The following is a 16,139-nucleotide window of genomic DNA, read 5'->3' as shown; positions in this document are numbered from 1 at the left end:
GGACAGAGGGGCAGGAGGCAGCTTTGCCCTGTGCACAGCTCAGCTGGGGTTGCAGCTCTTGGGTGAGGCTTCTTCAGTCTTCTGGGAAGGTATTGACTCATGTCCTACTCTTCCTCGAGGGGAAAGAGGGAAAAAAAAAAAAAAAGGCAAAAAAAAAGAGCTTGCTCCTTGCTTGCTGCCTCATAAATCACAGTTTCAATTTTTAATTTCCCAAGTTACACCACAGCCCTGCGTGCCTGTCTCAGTACCTATGACAGGGAGGGCATTTAGTAACTGCAGGCACTGTGCCCAGGGATCAGGCACCAAGCTGAAGGCAGAGCTGCATGAAGGATAAAGCTCACCTACATCCCTTCCCCCACCATGGCTTTTAATTTGTGTGACAGGCTACTCATTATTCTTAATTTAACTTAATAACTAGCTTAAGCCCTTGTTATACTTTTCTTCTGTATTCAATAGTGAAAGAATAACAAGGAGAAAAGTAAAGAGAGAAAGGAGAAAAGTAAAGAGAGAAAGCTATGTGTTTATTAGGAAAATATTTACAGAGGACATAAATAAAGCTGTAAAAGCTAGAGTAGTCTTCATCTTTAATAAGTCTATATAAATACTTCTATAAAATTACCTTATAACTTACAGAATGGCTCCTGATAGTTTCTAAGCCAGTACACAGCTTTTCCTAGGGAAGACTCTTTACTTCAGGGGTGCTTTTTGAATGTCCACTGCTTACTCACAAGGTCCTTGGGCAGGTTAGTGCTTTATTCCATTAGAAATAGTTGCCACCAAATTGTGGAATCATTTTTAAATAGACTATAGACCTTGACTCCCTGGATAGACATGCCTAACTCTGCAATACCTTTGGGAATGAAAGCAGCCATAAGAAGTTCAAGAAGTTAAGAGCATATCTGATAGGAGACAACATGCTAATGCTGCATGTGGTGCTTGCTTGAGCTTCTTTCTGAAATTGTGAATAGCAAGGAGGAAGCATAGAAAAATAGATCCACATTTTTGTAAGTCCACACGGGCTCTCGGGTCTCAAATACTTCTGTCTGCTCTTCTGCTTGCAGACAAAGCAACGTGCAGGTCTCTGTCCTCATCAGGCTGTGGTGCCTCCAGTTTGCAAACATGGTGAGTTTGTCTTCTTCCTCTTTTTTCTTCAAGTTCAAAACAATCCAACATTGTCACCAAGCCACAAGCTTGCCAACTCTCTTGCTGTGTTCAGCCTAATCTAAACATCCAAACTCTCACGTAGGCAGCAGTAATGATCTCCTTCCACCTCAGAGATGAAAAAATGCCCCACCTCCACCCCCTTGTTCAAACTCATTTGCTAGGAGATGACAACAAGGTCACCATAGTGCAACTGGAAACAGGCAGGAATGCTGAAAATTTGTGGCAGTATCTCTTTTTTTTTTTATCTAAAAATAAACCCCTAATCCCATCAACCTCTTAATTTCAACTGGCAGACAGAAAGGTGCCAGGCAGACAATGTTCCTATTACTTATCTACAATGGCCACTTTCCCCTTAATATCTATCAGCACCTTGCTCTGATCTCCCTCTTCCTGCCATTAGGGACTATTAGGCTCCACATCCTCAACTCAGAGGGCATGAAGCCACAAAGAGCTGCTACAGAGCAAGGTTGATAGGTCATCCAAAGTCATCTTAAGCTTAGCCCCTCTGCAGGCTGAGGGCTGGGGAGGGAAGACAGCACTGCTTGGCCTCAGAAGACCTCCCAAGTCAGAGCCAGGCACTATTCCAACCCAGAGCAGCCCAGTAAAAACACATCTCTTGTCTGGGAAAAGCCCCACATGGAACAGCATGCAAGAGCAGAGTCTAGAACCACCAGTGAGGGCAGCTGTGGCAGTGAGGTTACTCTCCAGCTCCTGGGAGCACTGCAGTGGCCCCAGTGGAAGCGTGGAGCAGAGCCCTTGATCCTCAGTGTGGGGCACTGGCAGCGGGCCCATCGGACAATGCTGTGGGTAGGTTGTGCAATTGCACCCCACTTAGGTTTGCCTTAGAGTCCAGGGTGAGTAAAAACACATTAGGTATCACTCCATACCATGGCCCAAGTAGGGCAACAGCATTGTCTGTTCTCATCGAAACGAGGAGAGCCTGCTGCTTCTATAATTGTGGTGTAGGGCCCATTGCTAGGACCAGCTCTCTGAGCTACTGGCTGCTGATCCTGTGGTCCTGGCACTTGCATCTGTCCCAGATTTCTTTCACCACAGGTTTGGAAGTGCTATGGGAATGGGTGTGTGCCACATGAAGACAGAGGAGGGAAGGCACTGCATGAAAGCCTGCAGAAAGGCTAAAATGCTGATGGAGGTATGTGGAGACTACAGCAGCAGTAATGAGAAGGAAAAAGCACTTTCACCTTACTTGAACAACTTCCTGTTATAAGAATCACAGGTTCACATTAAACCAAGACCAGAGAACTGCCACACAGGAGAAAGAATTTAAGTTTATTTTAAAAAATAATAATTTAGCTCAAACACAAACGGGATTGCAGAGTGTTGACTGAAGCAGAAAGAACAATATTTATCCACAGAACTTAAAACAGACCAATTTTTCTCTCTTGTAGATGATACTTTCAGTGCCCTTCCTTGTCCACAGCTCTGCTTCAGGTTCTCATTTGCACATAAATGTATCCTGACTACTGGGGCTCTTAGTAACAAGGCAGAGGAGAAATGGTGTCAGCTGCATATGAAATGCTGTTCCTGCCTCCATGATCCAAAAAGCCAGAAGAGCAACACCAGCATCTAAACCAATGTGCAATACAAAGGGAACAACTCGCACTCCTCCCTGGAAGTCTACCTACCCATGCCCCATTCCCAGCATCCTGGCCAAGTGCTCCCACCCACGCCTGAATTCACCCCCCCCGCCCACAGGTGCTGTACACAGAGGTGTAGACACAGGCCTCTGCAATACTTCTCCCTCCCCATTCTCTTCTCATCCAGACCTGTGGATCTTTCACCTCTCTCTGTGCCTGCATGCCATACATTTCTTGGCACAGCAGCCGTTCATTTCACAGTGATGGGATATGCCCTGGAACACACCAGCCACTACTGCAGTTTTTTCTCATCTGTGAAGTGGCCTTTCATGCAATTGCCATTCTGATACACAGGGCTGGCCCCCTTCCTTCTGCACCACAGCACAGATTTGTAGAGAACAAATCCAATACCAGCCAGACACAGCAAGAGAAGAGCCAATATGTCCAGGCAGAAGTACTCATACAAGGAAAGGTCGTAGACAGCCGGGCGAAGGTAGGGTGCCCCATCGTGACGAAGGATGTACTCCAGCCAATACACTGTCCTGTTGAGAGCGTGCATTGGTCTGTCCAGGTGCAGAGCTGAGATGTGCTGGGCTGCTTTTCTGTAGCTGCAAGGGAAGATGACAAGACATTCACCTTCCAACAGAAACTTCATACCTGAGAAGTGGCCCGAGACATCCAGTGATGCTTTCAAGTCCCAAATAATACTTTGGGAGAAGGGCAAATTTCTTCCATTCTTCTTCTGAAAGCCACTCTGATAGCACCCACCAGCTCTGAAGGCACAAGCCAGAGTGTATTTTTCTTTGTGTTTTGTTAATAACACTGACAGTTTGCCTTGCAACTGTTCAGTGAGTCCATGTGTATGGTACTTTCTGAGGGGAGTTTGTACCCCGAGACCTCACCCAGTATCAAGCAAAAGTTTTACACTTGATGAGTGGCCAAACCCTTCTAGGTACCAAATTGCAACACCTCTTAATAGGTAAGAAATACAAAATATTTTCAAAATCAAGCTCTCAGAGAGCATTTCAAAAATCAGCAGTTGCACATGTCCCATTAGAAAACAGGAACCCTGTGTCACTTTTCTATTCCTCCTTCAGTTCTAGGAAAAAGCAGAGTATATGACTGACAGAAGGAGCAGATGGAGCATTACCTGCAGTTCCCTCTCTGTTTCTACAGAAAGTTTTTGGAACAACTTCAGGGAGGTCCCAATGAGAGGCTGTGATCTCACTCTCCCTGATGACAGGCTGGCATTAAGAGAAGTCTGTTCCCCAGTAGCTCAGAAAACTTTCTAAGAACATTACAGTCAGTCAGACAGGACTAGATCACACTCCTTAGCAGCAAATGCTGGAGTATCTCCTCCTGTGCTGCATCTAAGGATTTTGAGGCACTGATACATCTGGTCAGCTGAGCAATGCTTGCAACTGTCCTGGTACAGAAGCCACCACAGGCAGTGTAAGAGTCAACACAAAGACACACTGGTCCCACCACATTGTCTGCATCAAGAAAGAGCTTGATGCTTCCAGATGCCTCACCTGGGCTCAGAGATGACAGTGATGACAGCCTGGTAAAGCTCCTCTTCTTTTACTCTGCTCCAGTCCATGAGGATACCCATGCCCTTCGCCTGCACTCTGGTCATGATGTCAAACTGGTCCCCATAGAAAGGAAATCCCACCACTGGCACACCATGATAAATTGCCTCAAATATACCATTCATCCCACAGTGGCTGACAAAAGCTTTCACATTGGGATGGCCTGCAGGTAAATAAAGAGTAGCAAGTCAATGCCTTCCATGTTGCAACAGGGCTACCAGGGGTTCCTCAACACACAATATTGATGTTTAGTGAAAAGCAGGCATGCTAAGCAGAGAGGATGCTAAGCAGAGAGGATTCCTTTGGGAGTAGATCTGGATTTTTGCAGCCCAGAATTGCTGAGTAGAGCCTGGAGGAGAAGGGAGATAGGAGCCAAGCAGCTTCAAGCAGGTGTTAGGTGAGGATCATGTTTTGCCCAGATCAGACATACAAGAAGCAACAGACTTAGATCCACACAGGTGCTGCTATCCTTATGTGCCTTTGCTGTGGTTTGGGCTAAACTCCAGGGGTGTTGCTAGTGGCACACACATACACAGAACCCAGCCTTACCTAGCAGGTCATTCTGGGGCAGCCACCCCATCATCAGCGTATTCTCACCCAGGTTTCTTGGCTTCTGACCAAAATATCTGTGGGAGGACACAGAGGAAGGGAAAAAAAGAAGAGAAACACACAGAGAACAAGAGTAAATTCAATCAGATCAAGAGAGACAGATCAAGAAAGCAGATTCTGTGGTTTGAAATGAATCACCCCTCAACACTGTTTTTCTTCCAACTCAAGTGAAAATGAATCCCATTCCCTTTTCACCTCCACACCACCCTTTGCGGGAGGCGAGCAAATGCACCAGCCATCTTCTCCACCAAATCGCTTGGAAGAGCTCGGATCCCGATGCCAAAGGAGACAACAACGACACCCGCCTCTGCTGCTTCTACCCAGAGACGCAGACCCTGTGGGCAAAACACACACAGTGGCCTTGAAGTATTCTTGCAGAAAGGCCCTTCCCACTCTTGCCTCTGACAGAGGCAGTAGAAAGCTGTCCGCAGAAAAGATGAAACCAAATCCACCCAGACCACAAAGCTACACAGTTTTCACCAAGCAATGAACTCTAAAACCACTGTGATTTTTGCACCCAGCCAATTACTTGAGCACCTCCTGATCTTGGGAATTTGCAGGGAGGAGACCAAAACCTGCATTTCATGGCATTATCTCCTGCACTGGATGTAACACAATTAGTCTTTGACAAGAAAGGTTCCGGAAACAGAGGCACCACATAGGAATAGCTAGGGCAGAGAGGGAAATTGGAACAAAAAAGGGAGGCTATTTTCCCATTACCACTAAGACAGGAGGCCTGTCAGGGTCTCTAGATGTAAGCTGATACAAGAGACAAAACATCACACAGTCAGGAATAACTTCTTCCTGGAAAATTCCTACAAACTCTCCAATGTCAAAGGCTTCTGGAGGTGGCAGAAAGTCTTGCCATCTTGACAGGAGACTTCTACCTATCCTTGACTGCTTCTTGTAGACGGCAGATTGAGTTTTTGATCACTGGACAGAAAGGTAGCTACAGATCCAGTAATACCCACAGTTATTTGTCCTTCATTTAGAGGCTACCTGTAATGCTACATAAACAGGTCTGTATCTAGAACGGAGTCTGTACTTTTTTAACCAAAGCCAGAAGGTAGTATAGAGAAGAAATCAGCAGCCACAGCTGCCGTGAAGCAAACATGGACTATTCCCTCTTATGCCAGGCTGGGCTGAGTCTATTTCTCATTATGTCCTGCTTCAAGTTTCCCATGCATCCCAGTCAGCAGCATTTTAGGGAAGTTTAATAAAAATCTATTTTGGAATATATATACTTCCTAAAATAAATATGTAGGAGAACATGAATTTTAAAAAAAAATCTGTTATTCAAAGAGAAAACTATAATTATTAATTCAGAATATTAATTGTAGTTTAAAAGTTAGGGGATCAGAGTACAAAATAGTTACAAAGTACATCTTAGTGTTAGTCTCTGGGGATACTTCTCCTTTGTTGTAGGCTTCAGAGACTCTAGCCTGTCTTTTCAGAAATGCTTAGAGTGCGCTAAAACAATCCAAGAATCAAAAAGTTTACAACAGAGATATTTTAGCTTCTCCATTCTTTTGAGTTTCACATCCTTTGAGCAGTACAACCACTGAAACTGCTACAGAAGAGAAGGTACTGGTTTTCCTTTTCTAAATTAAAGTATAATGATTCCTAAACCAGATGACTGTGTTATCCATTATGATTTGGCCATAACATTTATCTTTCAGAAGAAGCATTGAAGTTGCCAGGGAAGCATGGTTGACCACCAAATGTTCTCACTTTCTCTCAAATATATATCTATATTTAACCAAGTCCTAAATAGAAGCAGTCAAAATCATAGTGTTTCAAATAGGAGGAAATAAGCCTTTAATTACATTTTGAATGGGACATTCTTTAAGGCACACCTAGACCCACTCTTCTGCTGGCATCCCATGATACGGACACAGACCTGCCTACCTGCTAGCATGACAGCCACCACCTACTGCAGGGCTCCAGACTTATCTCCATCATTCTTTCCTTAGGTGCCCTGGGATCTGTTCTGGAAGCTGTGAAGCACATGAGTAATGCCCTAACAAACAACTCCCTTCTTTATAAGGCAGGTGTGTACGTGGCCAGGTTGGACAAAGCCTGAGTTTTGCAAGAGCTGTGAGGCAGCCACCCTCTGACACAGCTTTCAGAGCACCCTATGAGCGTTTCATTATCTGCAGGCCGTGCCACATGAGCAAGGCTCATGTGCAGTCAGACACATCTGGAGAGCTTCTTTTTAAGGCACCTGATCTCACTTCTTTTTTAACTGAAAAATATTGGTATCCGCAGCATCAGTAAAGTCGCCATCAGAGATCTTGACAGGCCTCTAATAATTTGAAAGTTGAAATCTTATCTCCATTTCAGACCCTTAGTCATGACACTAGGACATCTTGACTGCCCAAGTTTTATTATCCAGGTTTATTTCCCCATAATGTTTGTAAAAGTGGTAAGACAAGTCCTACTCTGTTCCAATACTGTCTTCAGCCAGAGGTTTTAGGAGCTTGTTTCTCTGAATTTATTCCTGGGATTAGTGAGGCATAGGCTAGAGAAAGCCTTGAGAGGAGTTTTCAGGACTGAACCTTGAGAAAAAGGGGTTTGTACTCTTCAGTTTTCTACATTTTGGGATTCTGCACTGAATTTAATGAAGGAACAAGAACAGCTCTCCCCTGTGGTTTCTTAAGACTACAAGCTCAAGGGCAGAAATGTTCTGTGAGAAATAGGGTGAAGGAGGAAATTCTGGATTAACACATCAGTGATGAAATAAGGAAGATTAGTTGTTCTTCCCATTCCCACTTTAGCACAGGAGCAAACAAACTATTCATTCTCAAGTCCCAGGGGCAACACTTCCATCTTACGAACTCCACACACCATTTTACATGGACAGTGAGGCCAAATCCCACTTCAGAGTGGCCCACTTAATGCTACACCCTTCCTGCAGCCTGACAACCTTCAGTGTTCCCTGTCTCACTGATGCACCCACAAGCACCAAAACACAGCAGCTTTCCAGACACTTGGGGCTTCAGAACTTTTACAAGGTTCTTCCAGAGAAGATCTGTACTAAGTAGCTTCCCCAGCTGATGTGGAATCAAAGATCAAAGCTTTCTTGCACTTACCACTGGAAGGGGCTTTGCAGGCTCAGCGAGGATCCCCCCTGTGAAAATGACATGGGGGAGCGTTGGACGGGGAAAGTCCAACACCACATCATTACAGAGGAAGAAAAGACTAGTTCCATGAACAAGGTCCAACATGGATGTCTTGGGCTCCACACTATGCTTCTCCATGAGACGTTCAAACTTGGGCAGGATGACCAGTTTTGTAGCCACGCGAGTGATTATGTAGACTAGGAGATTCCAAGCCCTACCAAAAAAGCCCATCCTGTCTGTCATCAGGGAGTTGAATTCAGGGACATAGGCAATGGGGGAGGTGGCACCAATCTCTGCGGGGAACCAGAAACCAGTGGAAATCACAGCATATTTGATGTGTAGGATGTGGGCCAGGATAAATCCACACATCTCATTTGGGTCCACCAAAAGCAGATCAAAGTGCTCCTGCTGGAGTTTCTGCAAAAGGGTAGAATTTCCCAGTACTAGGTCACAGTTTTCTAGGTACTTCTCCAAAAATGAAAACACCTCCAGGGAGGTCATCTTCCCTTGAAAGACACGCTTTATCTTCTCCTGCACCCAGGCATCTGCGCTCTCTGTGCTGAAGGTACCCCAGTACTTCTGCACGCGGAAGCCGGGCAGGGAGGTTTCCACATCCCGACCTTCATGGAGTAGCAGCACAGGGTCATGGCCCCGGTCAGTCAGTGCCTCTGCCACCCGCATGAAGACTCGCAAGTGGCTGTCAAAGACTATGGTGGGCATGATCAGCACCTTGGCACAGTGAGATGGCTCCACAGTGAATGCAGTCACTAGGAAAAGAAGAGCAGCAGGGCACGGTAGCACCTTCATCATCTTCATCACTGCAAGGAGACAAACACACCATTAATGTAGTATCTCTGTCATGCACTCAGCAATAACAGTTGGGATTGTAGCTGCAAGCCAGGACTCATGAGCAGGAAAAGGAGAGCAGTCTGGAGTTCTTCACTGGGGAACATCCATCCCCATCCACTCTGCCTTGCCCTAAAAAAAAACCAAACCAGAAACAAACCCACAAAAATACCCCAACAACAAAAGTCAGATATCAGAGGAGTTTTCCAGAAAATCTCTTCCCTGTGCTCCTAAGGCTCAAAAACTAGCAGACTGACTGACAGAGAGTTACTGAGGGTGAGTGGCTGGAGGAGCTATGCTGGGTCACAGCACCAGCAGGGACACTTGCTGCTCAGTCTCTGTTTACCGCTATAGAACCAGCTCAGCTGGATTTTATTTTTATTTCTGTCCAGCCAGAACAGCTGGTTCTCTCTGAGGCCTTGATGTCTGTGCAAGCTCGCAGGGAGGTCTGCAGAACTTGGTGGAAATGCCAAGAGGTGTGCTCTGGCTTTGGCCTTCACATGGCTGGCAAGGCATCTTGCTCAGCACAAACAAGGCAGGAGCAAGTCCAGGTCACAGCAGGACCCACTGAGAGGAACCACAATCCCAGAGAGCACAGCAACAGTCTGGACAGAGAGCTGCTCCAGCATGGATCAGTCATAGGAGGCTCCGGGGAAAGGTCTGGGAAAGTGGGTGCCAGGATACTCATCCACTAGAAGAAGGCAAACCCAGAAAGCAATCCCAGAGATGACATGCAACACCTGTGGCACACTGACGCCCCTTAGTCACACTCCTAAAGCCGTCATCCCCTCTTCAGTTTAGTGAAACACCCAAGATTTCTGTTGTGTAAGGGGTGTTGCTACATCACTGGAAGCAAACGCGCCTCACCCACACCTAGCATTATTTTGGGAGAAGAACTATGTGATAATTATTTGGGAATAGTCAGAAGCCGAGTAGTTTTCTGAGAACCCAGTTCAGACATGCTAGGAAGCAGCAGTGGGAAGAGGAAGAAATTACAATGGGAACTAGAAGTGGATTTTGGATGGCCCCCACACACTAAGCCCCAGTGGGGCTGCAGGGATGTGGTAGAGTGGAATTTAGTACAAGGTTTTCTGACAGCCCCTCTGATAGTGCTTGATCTATTAAGAGGTGGGAAAGAAAGTAATGGACAAGATTCTGCAAAACACAGTGTTCAGACTGCTCTCAGCAGGCCTCTCTCTGGCTAAACTAAGCACATGAGGGTGAAGACATGGGAGAATAAAACTGCCCAATTCTTCCTTCAGTGCTTTCTTGTCCCATGTGGAGACAGGACATGGGAAAGAAACAGAGCAGCTGCTGGTTGGGACCCTCCCCTGTTTCAAAGGCAATTCCTGCTAGTGCTTGGACTCCCAACCTTCCCACCCAGGGTCAACTGTGTGGCTATGCCTGCACGAGTGATAAGAAACACAAGAAAAGTTAACAGATACCAAGAGGGTTGTTGGACCCACAGAACAAGAGCTCCAGGAGAATGTAGACAAAGGTGATGGGCTGGAAAGAAGAAAGCATAAGCTCTGCAAGGAAAGCAAGGATCTGCCCAGCATCCTACCTTCCTAACAGCAGGAAACAGGCTGGCCTGTGACAAAGTGTTGGTCACAACGGAGCTACAGCCCACAAAGCTGGTCTGGTACTCAGTTTACTTGAGAGGCCCCAAGGGAACTTATTCTGCCCAACACCAGGGAAGGTAAAGCATTTGGCTGTGACATTCACAGCAGATCCAGGAGCACATGCTGCTTCCAGGAAGCAAGGGAAGGATGGCAGCCAGGTACTCCTGATCTCCACTGGGATGGCAGGGAATTAAGGACAGAAGCAGACATAGGCTTGTCCTGGGGCACTGAGTGGGTCATACATGCACATAAATATGCCAAGAAGAGTAGAAGAGGTTTTATATGTGGGGTAGGGTGTTATCTCATTGAGCAACAAGAAAAAAGATGAAGAAATAGTCCAGGTAAAAGGTATAGTTATTTAAAGAAAAAAAAATTGTCACCCATCTTCAGCAAGGACTGTGCTCTGCCATGGACCTACATGCCAGACATGGCTGAGACCCTCAGCTCAGCCAAGACCCTCTGAGGAATACCAAAATCCAAATGACAAGTAAGCTGTCAATCTCAGCCCTCAGGTCAGGGGCAGATGCTGACTCAGTGAGACTTGCAAACTGCTCTTGGTTGTTTCATCTCTTCCAAAATCAGGAGCAATCCCTAAAGGTGCTGGCTCAGGAGCCTCTTCTCTCTGCCCAAGCAATAAGGGAGGCTATAAATCTTGCTAAGAGGTGAGACGATGCCAGGCTGCAGGAAGAGACCTCTTTTCCTACTTCAGCTCAATACCACCAGAGATAATTTCTGCTCTGTCCATGCCCAGAAAGGTACCCTGGTCAGAGCTTCAGCCCTAGAGCTGTGCTGGATACACCAGATACACCCCTGATTTTTAGTGCTAGTGGGATAAAACAAATGCTAACTACTGGCAAAAAGGGCACAAGGGCTTGTTCAGCAGCTAGTCATTGTTGAAGTCTCAGGTTGATGGCAAAGGGGAAGGAAGTCCCAGACCTAGACAAGGGCTAAACGGCCCGGTTTGGGAAGGCTCAAAATCCACCTGCTCACCTCACTGGTTTACCTCTTACTAACACTGAACAAAAAAAGCTGCTTCATGAGCTCTGCAGCAGGACCCTCCAGCCAGTGCAGCACAGGCTCAGCCCTCTCTGGCTATAGGAGCTCAGCTACTACAGGCACGTGGTCTTCAGAAATCTTCAAACACCTGGGCATGGGAATGTGATTCTCTGGGAAGGTGAATTCACAGCTTGTGCCTTGTCAGAGGTGCAAAATCCAGTAAATGACAAAAAGTAAATGACAGATCCCACACTAGGTCTGAGAGCAGAGTAGACAGAACCATCTCCTTGTTTGTGGTCTGGAAGTCCTAGTGGCTACATCACATCAATACTGCAAAAATAACCCTGCCACTGCAAGGGGAAGGCCTGTAAAGAGATAATAGACCCTTCCCTGTTTTCATTACAAGTGGCATGCCAGCTGGCTCATCTACACATAGCAATGGACCCAACATCCCAGTGAACACTGGCAGCCAGAGTAAGGGTTCAAGGGAACTGTTGGAAAAGCCCACACCACAGATGTTTTAAGTTTCACCACTGCAGCATTCAGGGCAGAGCAGGCGCCTCAGTGGGAGCAGGACCTGGGAAAGTGAGACTGTCACAACCAGCAGCAGCATCCCCCCTACCCTGCACAACTGTCCACCTGCAGCTGCAGGGAGATTGCTTTCAAAGCCACAGCAATGCATTGGTGCTGAAAAGTGAGGCAGCAGAAAGGGAGCAGAGAGGGCAGAGTCCCCTGAAATGCCCCTGAGAAATCTCTTACTGGGCTGAAATTTGTCCCATGATTTTGCCCTGTTTAACATGTTTGACAGGGTATGGCTTTGGTATTGATGGAAAATTACACCAATCAACCTAAGTGAAATAACTGAACAGCTATACCTCCAGTTTAATTCAGGTGCCTTTTATGAGGCTGAAGTACTAAAACCTCTCACAGCAAGCAGTCTAGGCAAAGAACCCCTCAAAGAAAGGGCTATGAACAGGCTCAAATGCAAGGGCTGCCATTTATATCTCCCCTCACTTTTTTATATTACCTAGTTCCTGCCCAGGACCTGGAAGCCCATACACATGGGAATGAATTATTTCCCCTCCTGCATCCTAGTCTCTATGCAGCTCTTGCCCACAGTAAAAAATGTTTTCACTGCAAACATCTCAGGAATTAACAAAGCAGCAGAATTCATTGAAAAGCAAAAGATATCTTCACCTGGATGCTCTAAACTCTTCCTGGAATAAGATACTGAAGTTTGCCTTCTGTTGGGTATGAGCCAAAAAAAGCCAGGATCATCTGCTACCATCACACTGATGACAGCCAGCCTAGCTGCAGCTAATTTATGGAAGCCAAGACTGTGAAAGCAGGCAGGTATGCGGCTCCAAGAGCAACTTTGTCACTGCAGGAGGATGTTACACTATAAGCAGGGGCTGCCTACAGGAATCCCTAGTAAAAACCTAGAGGATACAATACTGTACAAAGAAAACAAAGCACAGGTTGAAATAGGGAAGTTAAACCATCAATCACATCCAGCCCACTGCTTGGTGGGCTTCTGTGCACTGGTTTTGGTTTATCACAGACTCTGACTTAACCAGAGTCACGTGGGTAAATTACAGTAACACTAAAACATTTATATTAGCACTACAGCATACTAATATCAGAGTACACCAATACTAGCATTAGTATTTTAGTATAGAAAACAAAGATAAAGAAAAAAAAAAAACCCTTCAGATATCAGCATCCCCTGGTAGTCTACATCCCTGAGGGTTTTTTGAAATGAATAGGGCACAGATAGTCTGCTCAAAACAACATACCTTTCTAGCATTTTTCCTTTTACATATTCATAGTAGCCCACTACAAGCACAGAGAATGAAGGAAGCCAAGATCCCTAAAGGACCAAAGGGAAAAATCACAGCACTGATCAGGTCAGCATCAGAATGATCTATACCTTTCACCACATTGGTGCTACTGCTGCCACAAAACACCAGAAGTGCTCTGGCTCATCTCTTTTGGACAAAGATTGATGTAGTCCCCAAACAGCTCCTAACTTTTGGTACTTTGGACCATCTTCAGCATTCTTCCTGTCTCATTAGAGTCTATGGAGGAAGTTCTACAGGCAAGATGGGAATCTGTGGGCTAGCAGGAGGTTGCCAGATGATAGATCACTACCAGGGAACCATGATACTAAAGGAAATACTGGTCCATAACAACTGAGAAAAGAAATGAAGATCTGGATCTCAGCTTGTCACAGTATTTGAAACTACACACACCTTGAGCTGGGGGATGGTGGCAGATACCACACATCTGCTTCCCCACCTGGCCCTTCATCATACATTAAATCTGTCTAGGAAGTAAGTGATATTTCTCCCATTCAATGTCCACAGGCTTCCTGTTTGTCTTCTGAAAGGAACAAAGATGGTTTGTGACACCAGGGTGCTCTGCAATAACAAGTTCTTCCGGACAGCCTTTTTCTCTCACTTACAACACGGTTGCAAGACAGAGCAGCTGATGTGAGACTGTGCCCCTTGAGAGTGGTCTGAGGTTTGCCATGTGGAAGCAAGTCAGAACATTATTGGTAATCCCTGGATGAAAAAGAAAGAAGAGCTTCGGGCCATTTCTAAATAGTCATGTGAGCCACAGACCTCAAAGTGAGAGCACATGACAGGGCAGAGCATTATTTGGTCTTAAGAAGAAGTTCTGTTTGTATGACACTCAAGTTAAGTAAGTTCTTCAGACTGCAGAGAAAACTGGGAAGCTACAGGTGCACCAAACCTTAGAGAAGCAGTCAAGAGGAATGGGGAGGAAAAGAATCTTCCCATTTACTGCCTTGTCATTTCAGCTTCTTTCTGCCGAGAAGCACCACATTTAAAGAAAAGTTATTAAACACCCCAGAAGGTTGTGAAATCTTGTGTAGAAAGCTATGGGGACTGATAAAGTCCTGACAGACAAGTCTGATCACATTTGACAGAGTTACAAGCGTAGAGAAGCTAGGGGTGAGTCTTATCTTCAATTAAACAATTGACGCCCTCATGTAAAAGAAACCCACAACCAAACCAAAGAGCTTCTTGGCTCTGAGCACGCCAGAGGAATGAGACCTGGCTGAGCTGCCATAAACAGAGGTTGAAGAGAGTTGCATAGGAAGAGGAGGCAGAACAGGAGATGGAAGATACTCCTGAGATGTAATCTTCTAAAGAAGATGAAGCAAGTTACACAAAAGCGCTCTGAACGCGTGTCCGTGTGCCAAGGCTCTAGTCCTGTGCATTGAAGCAGATGCTGAACTCGCGCCCGTCCGCCTCTCTGCCGCTCCAGCCTCGCTGGAGCAAGCCGGGCTGCACACGCGCGTCCGGGCAGAGCCGGGACCAGGCTGACAGCCGAGAATTCAGACCGAGTCCCTGTCCCCATCTCCCCGGCCGGGCAGAACTCAGGTGCCATCAGCCCAGCCCAGCCCTACAGCGCTCACCCGGAGCGCAGCCGGCAGCCCCAGCCCGCGGCCTCCCCGAGCCCCCGCCCGCGCATCCCACCGACCCCGCCACGCCGCAGGGCGGAAGGACCCTCCTTGCACGGCAGCCGGGGAGGACACGGCAGCCGGCAGCGGGGCAGCCCCGCCGGGGGACGCGCCGAGCAGCGCCGGCCGCAGCTCCTCCGGGCCGCCCGCCCCCGCCCTTCCGCCGCGGTGCCGGCACCCACCTGCAGCGAGTCCCGGCGGAGCGCGGCCCGAGCGAGACGCGCGGAGGTGCGGGAAGTGGGAGGGAAGAGAGGGAGGAAGGGAGGGATGAGCCGCCACCCGCCCGCCTTCCCCTTTCAAGCCGGCGGGCGCAGGTGGGGCCGGGCGGCGCAGCCCCGGCCCACGGGCCGCACCCCGGGCCGAGCCGAGCCGAGCCGACCCCGGGGCTGCGGCATGAAGGCGGGGCGGGAGGGGGACGCGGTGGGCGCGGAGAGCCGCACCCGCTGCCCCGGCAGCTCGACGGGCAGCGGGACAGCGCTGCAGTTTGTGCCTCCGGCCCGGCCAGTGCCTCTGACCGCACTCAGAGCATCGCTCCGGTGATCGCTGCCCGGACACCTCCAGGGCCAGAACCCCCTTGCGAGGAGCGCAATCGGAACACGATAGTCAGGACAGCAAAAGAAAAACAAAGCGCAAGGGAATCGGGATGTGAGGGACACTGTTCCAGCACACACCAGACAGGGATGTCCTGTTGGTCCAGTTCCAGCACTAATAACAGCTGTAACTGCACCACAGTTGCACAGGGAAACCAGGCCTCTACACAAGGACAGCAGTAAAGCAGAGATGTAGGCTAAGTATGTCTAGCAGCTGCAAAATCTTGTGAAAGGACCAGTTTTTCCCAGGAGTGTCAAGCATGTCACTTTGAGAGCATTTCCCACCCCAGCGCTTGTTGCACTTGCTCAGTCAGGTGCTGATCTCCAGCAAGGCTAATGACGTTCTTTGTGTCCTGTGCTGGAACTTCAGACAGCATTACATCTTCTCCTACAGCATCATGTTCAAGGTGGAAGGCTGTGGCAAAGAGTGTGGGTTACAGAGCAAAATAGAGGCCAATGCACGTGGTGCATCATCCCACCCTTTCCAGAGAACCACAGTGCAAGGGGTAAAATTGA

The 16,139-nt window shown here is 47.6% G+C and overlaps 1 protein-coding gene across 1 annotated transcript; it reads right to left on the bottom strand.

Moving 5' to 3' along the window:
- Positions 1-2,888: 2,888 nt before the first annotated feature.
- On the bottom strand, positions 2,889-15,227 carry LOC119702579 (2-hydroxyacylsphingosine 1-beta-galactosyltransferase-like). The gene is made up of 6 exons (XM_038140864.1): positions 15,216-15,227; positions 8,053-8,900; positions 5,156-5,295; positions 4,901-4,977; positions 4,295-4,514; positions 2,889-3,370 (listed from the first exon to the last, which is right to left on the bottom strand). Exons 2-6 carry the CDS (start codon positions 8,896-8,898, stop codon positions 3,055-3,057), a joined length of 1,599 nt encoding a protein of 532 aa, XP_037996792.1. The 5' UTR covers positions 8,899-8,900; positions 15,216-15,227; the 3' UTR covers positions 2,889-3,054.
- Between the last annotated feature and the right edge of the window lie 912 nt (positions 15,228-16,139).

Source organism: Motacilla alba, chromosome 6 (genome assembly GCF_015832195.1).
Source record: "Motacilla alba alba isolate MOTALB_02 chromosome 6, Motacilla_alba_V1.0_pri, whole genome shotgun sequence".
NCBI lineage: Eukaryota > Metazoa > Chordata > Aves > Passeriformes > Motacillidae > Motacilla > Motacilla alba.
Note: the sequence above shows the minus strand (reverse complement) of the source record. Positions and strands in the feature narration are given on the sequence as shown.

What these genes read in the sequence shown, in the direction of transcription:
- LOC119702579 (XM_038140864.1), bottom strand. Translation starts at nt 8,898, where the DNA reads ATGAAGATGATGAAGGTGCTACCGTGCCCTGCTGCTCTTCTTTTCCTA. An exon ending in GCCCCAGAATGACCTGCTAG is followed by an intron (nt 4,515 to 4,900) that starts GTAAGGCTGGGT and finishes ATTTACCTGCAG; the next exon opens with GCCATCCCAATGTGAAAGCT. An exon ending in ACTGTCATCTCTGAGCCCAG is followed by an intron (nt 3,371 to 4,294) that starts GTGAGGCATCTG and finishes CTTCCCTTGCAG; the next exon opens with CTACAGAAAAGCAGCCCAGC.